At 37.0% G+C, this 10,852-nt stretch overlaps 1 protein-coding gene across 1 annotated transcript; it reads right to left on the bottom strand.

The window, feature by feature from the left end:
* Positions 1-1,965: 1,965 nt before the first annotated feature.
* On the bottom strand, positions 1,966-10,200 carry LOC106833444 (dol-P-Glc:Glc(2)Man(9)GlcNAc(2)-PP-Dol alpha-1,2-glucosyltransferase). Its single transcript, XM_014844636.3, has 3 exons — positions 9,868-10,200; positions 8,471-8,668; positions 1,966-6,564 (listed from the first exon to the last, which is right to left on the bottom strand). The coding sequence occupies exons 1-3, from the start codon at positions 10,048-10,050 to the stop codon at positions 5,509-5,511; spliced, it is 1,437 nt and encodes a 478-aa protein (XP_014700122.1). The 5' UTR covers positions 10,051-10,200; the 3' UTR covers positions 1,966-5,508.
* Positions 10,201-10,852: the final 652 nt, after the last annotated feature.

Here is a 10,852-nt window from a genome sequence, read left to right as displayed (position 1 = left end):
GTGTCAGCCTCCCTAGAGTTGAACACCAGCTCAGCCAGTTATCTTGTAATCTTGAGCAAAACATAGAACCTCTCTACATGCAGCTTCCTTACTCAGGAGAGTGGAGATATTAACAACAGTACTGATGCCATAAGGTAGCTAAGAGCATGCATAACGTGGGAAAAGCACTTAAAACAGTGGCTGGTACAATGCTATATAAATTCCCAAATTTGTCATTATCATCACGCACTGTTTGTGGAAAAAGATCCTGACTGTGCCATATGAAGTAAAGAATGTCATATAGGAAGATACAGTAGGTTGAATCACCTAACATATGATTACAAAACACAAAAATGACGTTTTTTACATTTATCTTAGCTTCATACAACAGGAGCCATTTTTAATAACATTATAATAAATAGACATAGATGCTATAAATTACTTTGTGGTTCAAAACTTAAAAGTATAAAAAAGTCAACTCAGACTAATAAGAAAGTTTGATTACAAGAACACTTGGAAATGTAGCACATTATCACCACCTAGTGGATACCGTATTTAAAAAAATTTTATAGATAGTGCTTACGCTATTTATTTTTAAGGGAAAAAATGTTTTCAAATAGAAGCACATTCTCTTGACTAATGTAAAGGGGATTAAAAAACCAGAAAACAAATTAAATACTATATTAGCAGTACTCTCAAACACTATAGCTAAAAATACCGCTCACTAAGTTGTGTATCTCAAATTTGTTTCTCAAACAAGGTAACAGAGTTCAAGCAGTTTTTGTTCAGAAATTTAAAAGATACTGAAGACAGCATGCAAGTCGCCAGAAATACTTCACCATGGCTTATAAATTAATGCAAAAAATATTAGGTGTAACAAACTTATGAATTTCAAATCCTAGGGTTGTGAGGCATCTTAAAAAGCCATTTTACTCTGACTACCTACTTGCTATCTGAATCTCCTCTGAAGCATCCCAGAAGCTAGAAATCTTGCCTCCAGGGAGCAGGCAAACTTACTTTTCTTCTGGGTCCATTACCCTGCAGACTAAACAATTAGAAAATGAGTTGAAATCTGCTGGCCCTGGATTTATACTTCAAGGCATATAGAATAGTCCAATCCTTCTTCCAAAAAATTATTCTTCAATTATGAGAACTTACCAAATTACAGGATCTCTGCTTCTCCAGGTGAAACATCCTATCTATTCTTTTCGCCATTTCTCTTGCAACACAATTATAAATACTCATTATCCTTTCACGCTCCTTTGAACAGTTTCTAGTATTTCTAAAAATGACTATACCCAATACAAAAAATAATATGCCATGAATAGTCTGGCTAATGCAGAGTAAAGACAGATTATCACTTCTCTCTCCATATTCTACTTCTCTTAATGAAAGACTTTTACTGTGAGGTGAAGTAGCAGTCAAAAACTCAGAGTCAGATCAATCTATGTTAAGTGACAGTGTTGACTTCGGGCAAGTTACCCGACCTTGACCTCCAGCTTCTCCAGCAAATAGAAATCAACACCTGCCTCATAGGAATATGAGTAGGATCAAATGAGACAATATTTGTAAATCAGCCAATATAATGCCTAGAATATCACAGGTGCTCAATAAATGATAGCAGTCATTATTGTTACTATTACCTTTCCACCCTCTCTTCCTCATTTTATATGTGCCACACACACACATACCTAGTTCACCTGAACTAAATCGACTTAAGTTTCAGTCGGTATGAAAAATCAACATAATGTTTGATCGTTCTCTGGTCAACAAAATACCATGATCTTTTTTGGTCTGATGGTGATACACTGAGCTCAAATTAACATTAAATTCACCAAATGCACATTTTCAAAAAAGCACGATATAAAGATATTACTGTATTACTGCATTGTGACAAAATTTCTTACCCAAGAAATAACTGTTTCCCAATGTTGAAGAATTTAGAGTTGGATTCACAGATATGTGTAAAAAATATATCTTCAATCTGTCAATTTTTAATATAATTTTTTCAGCTATACAAGTTTTAGCATATCAGAAATGTTTGTCTTATTGTCAACATTTAAATACATAAAAAGTACCCTAAACAAAAGATTATTTATCCCTAAAGTAGTAAAATGCAGCCTAACTAAAATAACAGAAAATACTCATAATTGGTTGAAATCTCTTTTCCCTTAAAAGTATAATAACCATCAAGAGTTCTACTACTATTAGAATTTAATGGTTAAAGATTACTTATTTTTCTTATTTTAAATAAACAGCAATAATTTTGAAATCACATCCTATTATAAAACAACTTATAACATATTTACAAGTAAATATATGTGTAAGTATTAAACACTGTAGTAAATAAAAATTTTAAAAACTAGGTTAGAAAATTTAGGCAGAACAGGGTTAGAAGGGCTCTCATTATGAAACATGATTTATTTCCTAAAATTAGCTTATGACCATTTAGTATTTTTTTTCTAGGATATGCTCTTAATTCTATAGTAAAAACTTCATTCGGTATACACCTACCCAATATTTATTATATTTTTATGAACTTTATGGATATATGGCAGGCCCTGAATTCTTTTTGAAATAAGTCAGATATGTGTCAGGCACTGACTAGTATCTGCAGGACAAATACCATTCTCATTTGAAATGAGAACCCAAGATTTAACCACTTGCCTTATCGATTCTAGAACCACAATCAAATACAGAAATGCTAACTCTCATGTTAAATGCTTTTTCTACAATCTCATGGTTCCTAAGTCATATTTAAATTTCCATTAGAAAAAACTTTTTCATATTATTTGCATGACACTTTGCTTGTTTCACTTTCTAAGGAAATTCTAATTGCTTCAAAGATAATGCTAAGTTAATGAACATGAATTTATTTCTTTATATGACTATTTCGCTTAAAAGTCAGTCTAAAATAACAGTCCACTATTTAGAGGGTATAAATAAAAACTGAGGATCTCTTTTCTTCTCCTCTCCTGTCTTCAGACAATTATAAAGAAAAAATAAAGTCAAGCCCAGATGGCAGTTAAATTCAAACTAGATAATACTCTATATTGATAGCAGAAAAGTTCAAAAAGACTTATTACTGGGCCTATAAAGTTTATGGACTAAATCTTTTTATGATACTTTTGAAAATAATCCTGCTGACAGACTTTAATAACAATAATTGCAAGGTTCCACAGGGTCTCTAGGTTGTTAACCTTTTTTTATGATCACCTTTTAATCAACAAATTAAACTAATTTTTTAAAAATTCATGCCAAAAGTATCTATTTGATAACTCTTGAAAAATATTCAAAACACAAATAGAATGTAGGATGTTTCTAAAAGCAACACTCTATAGCACCTTTTAATTCACAGCATTCTTTTCTAAAATGTTAAATACTGCATTTCATGTGCTCCGTGGACAACATGGAAGACTAACCTGGTTCCCTCTGAATGCAGACTTTCTCTAAAACATCTCTTAAAATAGCAGGGACTCAAAACTTAAAAATGAATTGGAACAGCGATTTCCCTCAAGCTAGAGGGTGGAATGGTGTCCTCAATTTTACCAGATTAGAGTAGAGAGAAAAAGTTTTTTGTCTCAGAAATATTCCTAAACACAAAAGCCTTGCATTTAATAGTATCAGACAAGAAAGTTGTTTTCCCTAGACTACACAATTTTTTCAATTTTGACTTCTTGGAACTCAGATCTCCATTATAAAATAATTTCCTTGAGTGTGCTTTCTTGACTAATTAAAAAAAAAAAAGTTTGGGTAAAAACGTCCTACAATCACTGTTCTAACTAAAGAGTCAATCTCCTTCTAAGTACTGACCGCAGTACAAGAGACTGCTCTCTATTTATTACTCAAGACTATACTTGTAATTTTCACCTGTACACAATTTTATATTTCCAAATGCAGAATACCTTCCAAATCCACTCATTATTTAAAATTCAGAGAACACACAATCCAACAATGAAGACAAAGTAATTTGTTCACAGGTATTTTAAAAAGTTTACAAACATAAAATTAGATTAAAAGATGAATTCTATTGGCAGTTCTGTTATTTGTCAAAGTTAACATGTGCAAATAATACTCTTCTGTGATGGAAGGATAACCCAACGAACGCACTTAAATAGCAGACACAGAATCCACAAACCAACACAAAAAATTCCTACCCGAGTAGTTATTGCCTAATCAACAAAATAACACTAGATCAAATGATTTCTAAACTTCCTTTCAATTCTAACTTTTTTTGGATAATGAAATCAAACGCCAGTTACCTTTAGTTTTAGATTATGTGACCTTCGAAGTCATTTGTTTTTATCCTCTCAGTAAAGATATAATTTTCTTTAAAATATACCAGCAAAGAAATTATTTCCTATAAGTTTTATCCTAAAATCTCCTTTGGTAACTTTTAGCGAGTTGAAAAGTGTCCCACAAAAAGATGTGTCTACTTGAATCCTGTAAATGCAAACTTGTTTGGAAAAAGGGTCTTTGTAGATATAATTAAGGATCCCAACACCAGTCCATCCTGGATTAGGATTTAGGGTGGGTCCTAAATCCAATGACATTGTCCTTATAAGAGAAAGAAGAGAGGACAGACGGAAAGGCCATGTGAAAACAGAGGCGGAGACTGGAATGATGCGTCTGTAAAGCAAGGAACACTAAGGATTGCAGTGACAGCCACCAGAAGCAAGGAGAGAGGCAGGAGATGGATTCTCACTCAGTGCCTCCAGAAGGAACCAACCCCGCCGACACCTTAATTTTAGATTTTTGCCCTCTGGAACTGTGAAAGAATTTTTTTTTTTTACCAAGTAGTTAGTGGTAATTTGTTACGGCAGCCATAGAAACTAATACAGCAACATATTTTAGAAAGAAAATCTCTTTTAAAAAGTATTATCCTCAACACGATTAATCTTTGGCCATCATATATTTCATATTAGGAATTAGTGAAAGAGCATTATTACTAGATTTTTAACAAAAATCAACAACTTGATTCCTAGACAAATGCAGATGAGTCTCTAATTTATAACATTTACTATGTGAGCCTATTTTGCCTTATGATTAAAATTATATTTACTGAAATGTTAAGCAAATTTTCAATCAAGAATATTACCTGATCATTTGTAAATATTTTTCAAATACTTTGTCTGCCATTGCTTTCTGAAGAGAATAAATAAGTTCCAGTACAATAAAGCATGCCCAGTTTTCTTAAACTTGCATCTATAAAAAGTTTTTAAGCTTTTGAGTGGCCAGCAGTATCAAAGAGATATCATGAGATAACTGTAAACAATTTTCCTTTCCATTATTTAAGCTTATAGAGCAAGTCTTAAACTTGTCTCAGTTCTTTCCCACTTAACTTCCTTGGATTTGTTATATATGTTTAAAGCACATATATCTGATGTTTATAACACAAAAAAATCTGATGTGATCTGAGGATCATCATTGCACCTAAAAGAAAGTTCATAATTTTAACCTGTTCAGTTCTTCATTGTAGAAAGAATCTAAATAATAAGTCTATTTTTAGAGTTCAAGATATCCCTGATACTACCACATAAACCTCTGAATGTCCTGACTATCTGACCACTGAAAAGTCTTGTTCAGAAAAATATAAAAAGTTAGGAAATTAACAATTGCATAGCAACCCAGTTCACAAAGAAGTTTGGATGTGGGCGGCAGAGGAATGTTAAGCCTATAAATAACATAAGGTAAAATGAAGTAACGAAATTCCAGCAGTTTCTGAGGTACTGTAACAGTAAACAAGCATACGAAAAACATTAAATTCCAGAAAATTGACTTTGATTTCAATGAGTCAGCTATACTCCAAGCAGCAAATATATAGACTGGAACTAACAAATATCTCACAATTTCATATCTTTGAAAAACTCTTTTCCACACATAGAACGTGTAATGTCTATTATCTGCTAGTAAGTATTGATGAACATAAGTGAATTTCCAAACTAAAAATACAGAGACTAACGTAATCACAAAAAAGTGAATTCTACGTTTCCAAACTAAGCGAAGAAAAGTCTTAACTTTGCTAGGAGAAAGTAAGTGAGGAAAGGAAAAAAACAGAGTAAAAGAGAAAAAGTAGAATAGCTGAGGAAAATGTAGACAGGCTTCATGACTACTCCGATCGCCAATAACAATTCCACCATTAACTATCACAAAAACACAAAACATGAACGCTAGGAGGAGGTAGGGCCAAGTCAAAAGAAAAAGCATACTCAAGTTCTTCCAGGACATGGAATAAGCCAAAAGAAACTGAAGAATTTTCCTGAATTCTGAAAACGGTCCTTTGACAGGGGGAAGCCTCTCTTCCTTCTTCTTTTGTAGCTCAGTTTTCCAAGCTTCAGTTAACTTCTGTGCAACGACGTTCCCTGCGCAGAAGACGGCCCAGATGATATTCGTTTGGCGAAACATAAAGCCACAAAATCCCAGCAAGGCTGAAGTCTTATGATTGCCATAAAGACACATCAAATAGGAAAAAAGAGTAAAAAACAGGGATCCTGCTTCTGTATAATACAGGAAGTTAAAAAAATAGAGTGTGGGAAATACTGCTAATGTTAATGTTGACAAGATTCTCTGGATACTTGAGGCAGCCTAGGAGGAAGATAAAACACAGTTAAAATTGTTTTCATGGTAAAACAAGCTATTTCTGCTGAGATAATGAAGAGATTTATTAAAAAACAAAAAACTACCTGAATCTTATTTAAATAAAATTATTCAATATTAATCTTATTTCTGGCTTTGCAAAAACACAATACAGTCATGCACTGCAAAATGACATTTCGGTCAATGACAGACCACATATACCATAGTGGTCCCATAACATCAGTACTATACGGCCTAGGTGTGTAGTACACTATTCCATCTAGGTTTGTGTAAGTACACTCTATCATGTTCACACAACAATGAAATCGCCTAACGAGGTATTTCTCAGAACATATCCCCGACGTTAAGCAACACAGGACTGTATACATTTATAAGGACACTTTCTGGTACTTATTACTTACATCTATCAGTTTGGAAGTCATTAAGACAATACATGTGTGTGCCAAAGCTTCCACGGCCTAAAATACTTTGAATCATTCAACGAATAGGTAAAAAGTTATTGTGTTTAAGACATTGACCTAAATTCTATGGGGAACATGGAGATAAATGGGACACAGGGCAGGTAGTTCCATTTCCCCGAGCTTAAGTCTTAGCACCTTCAATAATCATTCGCTTGCCCATCATCACCAATTTCTTTTAAAGATAGCCCTTCAGAACTCTACACTACAGAGAATGTAAACACGTATCTAGCATTTATACTACCACACCCAGTGATCTTACTATTTCATGAAGAAATTACAGGGATTTTCCTGAATTCAGTAGCCCCATCTAAAGTTAATTATCTTCCTTTGGCCTTTCTGACTTTCAGAATGAAAGTATTCTTACCTCCTTGAATGGCATCCTCCACTTAATCTAAATCACCAAATCAGACCATGCCATTCCCTTCATTAAAATTAAAGGCTGTCCATCACCTACTAGATGAAGCTCAAAAGACTTCCCATGACACACAAGGACGTTCACGACTTCACCCATACCTACTTCTCCAGCCTCCCGTCCCTGTACTTTATAATCTTGTGATTCCAAATAGCAATTTCCTGCATCTTGTTGCTCAACGCCTTTCCATCTTTGCTTATGCTTTTTCTCCTGCCAGGATTCATTCTCCACTCAAAAGCCCTATCTGTTCATCAAGATTCAGCTCAGGGACCACCTTCTCTGCAATGCCTTACCCAACACCTTCCTCCCAGGCAGGCTGTAGCAGGTGCTCCTCTGTGCCTTCTCTGCATCCTTGTAGCGTGATAGACCTATCATTGTCCCATAACTTACACTACTGAAATTATTTCTTTAAGTTAAAAATAATTATGATAATATTTATTGAGTCTTTACTATTATATCAGGCACTATGCTAAGTACCTTCCATTCACTAAGCCCCTTTACTCTGTATAATAGTCCTCTGACGTAGATTCTGCATCATTCCCATCTAACAGATGAAGCCATGGAGTCAGTAAGGGGTAACCTGCTCAGCGCAACACAACTGGGAAATGGACAGACTTCAAACCCAGGCAACCCACCTCCAGGGCCTGCATTCTTAAATCACCTCAAAATTCCTCAGGTAAAGTCTGTTTTCCCTAACGAAGATAAAAGTTCCATAAGAAAAAAAAACCCTTATTTACCTCTCTAGTCTCAGTGCCTAGCACACGGAATAAACTCAATAAATATTTACTGAACTTGTTTGATTCGTAAACACATATTTACTTTAGATTTTACAAACAAATAAGTTATTCAAGTATTTACAAGTTTCTTCTAAAATGGGGGTGGGGGACTTACTTTATCTTTACAAAATATACACAGAAACTAAGTGTTAAAGACAGTCTTCACCAAATCTCAGAAAACCAAGTCATCAAAATTATGGACCTAACTGCACATAAGCTTATAATAAAGTATTTTGAAAACGTACCTTGTGTCTAGGTTGTACCTTGCGGAAAAGCAAATATAGTAAATAGAAGTTGCCAACACTGAAGAGAAGATTAACAAATCTGAGCATCCCAATGGAGCAGACAACATGTTCAGACCATCCAAAGATCCAGGTGGCAGGTTTGACCACTCCAACTGACAGCAGGTATAAACCAGGTAATGTAGTAATCTTGGGATCCCACTTAAAAATCAAAGGCCAACAATGAAGCAAAAGCAAGACGTAATACTGACACAAAGATGTCAAGCTCAAAACATCTTTACCAACAATGAGGCTTTTTGAGAAGTAGCGATGTCTGCTCTAAAGAAAAGTTGTGTTTATATTTTGCCCCTGCACCTGCTTTGTGATTGTTAAGCTATCAACAACCAGTAGACCACAACAACTTAAAATGGGTTTCTATTTTCCAAGATCAACTCTTTAGAGAGCCTGTATTTTGGTGATTACATTGCAAAAGCGCCAGTTTTAAAAAGCATGGAAACATCGCCTGGAACTCTGATGGGTCTGGAGAGAAAGAAATGTTTAAAGAGATTAAACCACAAGCTCCATAATGACAGCTAACGTGTACCGAGCCAGAAATTGGGCTAAACCCTCTGTATTTAATCCTGCAACACGCCCTACGGTAGATACCATTATTACTGTCATTTTCAGATGAGTAACCTGAAACTCAGAAAATTTCCAAGGTCACATAACTAGTAAATAACAGCGCTAGGATTTAAAATTAGGTCTTCCTCTAACTATAGACCTTCTATTTCTAATCACTACTCCATATTGCCTCGCTAGAAGAGGAAAGAAAATATGTCTACTTTATTTTTGTATCCATATATTTACGTAGTCAATTATATATTCAAACATGATGCCACTTCACTGGTTGCCAGTTTATCCAGTTAATAGAACGTTCCTAAAAACACCAAAGATGGAATTTATGCAATCTGTCACTTCTTGGTGGCGAACATCCCTCCCTCCCCACCTGTCTGTCCCAGCTCCAAAATACATGGTCAAGCGCCTGACCGGTGAGCTAAAGTGAGGGTTTCTGACATTTCCAGGGATCAGCCCAATGCCTCTAATCCTGGGATCGGGGATGAAAAACAGATAGCTCTCATCAGTTGCCAAGAAGAGGGGCAGGAATTCAATTCCCCATTAATATATTTCCCAGAGCAACAGTTAATATCTTCCTAGGAGCCAGATCTGCTGCTTATTCATTCATTTAACAGGTACTTCACAGATGTGAGACAGGAACAAGAGATCACCCAGTTCCTTTCACAGTCCGAGGCTGGGAGGGTGGAGCGGAGGGAACTAAGGTTAAGGGTGGGGAGAAACTAGCGCTGGGGCGGGGGCGGCCCTCTCTGGCCGGTCCTAGGGTGGGGACAGGTTGGGGACCGCACCTGCGAGAGGGAGAAATGGCCCTCACAGTAGCGCTGCGCCTGCGGCAGGTGGAAGATCTCGTCCATGTAGGGCTCTCGCAGCGCCCGGCTGAAGGCGGAGAAGAGGAGGCAGGACACTAAAAAGGTGCAGCTCAGGGCAGCCGAGAAGTAGTAACCCTCGAGCTGCGCCATGCCCGCCCCCATAGCCCCTGCCCAAGAAGCCCGTCCCCGAAAATCTGCGCCGGGCTCCCGAGCCTGGAAAGTCGAGCTTGAAACTCGGGCTCGAAATGGGCGCGCAAGGCGGGACTGGCCGGCCGGGACCGAGCAGAGCCGGAAGGCAAAGGATGCTGGGAGAGCGCGGACCCTGAGCTTCCGGAAGGACCGGGTCCCTGTTTCCGAAGTGACGAATATAGGTAACGGACCGGGCTGTTGCCCTGTCAATCACGTTACACGGGACGCACTGAGTGGTCAGAGCGGCCGACAGGGGCGGGTCTCGGGGCTCTGCGGGCGCCGGAGACGCGTGGCTTGATGCTTTGAAATGAAAGCAGCGGTTTAGCGGGACCGTAGCAGGCGGCTTTTCGACTGCTCGTTCCCGAGCTTTACCAGGAGGTGGCGTCATTTCTCCACGTTTACAATCCCCAAGCTCTAAAAATTAGCGCATTCCCCCCACCCCACCGTTACTTCTGTTTTTTTCACAAGTGATCTGAATTACTAAAACCTTCCATTCAAGGCGTTTGATTTCATCAACTTTGAAGGGTGGGAGGGGAGCGTTGGTGGTGGAAGCTTAGATTGAGACTTTCAGATTAAAACTTGAAGCTCCAGAGAGACCCTTCACTGCTGAATGAACTTCACTAATTAGAACATTTTTTAGGCTAAAAGGGAACTCTTTCAAAATGTTGATACTCTCAAAAGGGATTTAGTTAAATCGACAGTAACAGTGCACTGTGATAGCCAGATCACAGTACTCTGCGGGAGTTGGGGAAAGCGATTGTTTTAGAATTTGGGG

Source organism: Equus asinus, chromosome 22 (assembly GCF_041296235.1).
Source record: "Equus asinus isolate D_3611 breed Donkey chromosome 22, EquAss-T2T_v2, whole genome shotgun sequence".
NCBI classification, from domain to species: Eukaryota; Metazoa; Chordata; class Mammalia; order Perissodactyla; family Equidae; genus Equus; species Equus asinus.
Note: the sequence above shows the minus strand (reverse complement) of the source record. Positions and strands in the feature narration are given on the sequence as shown.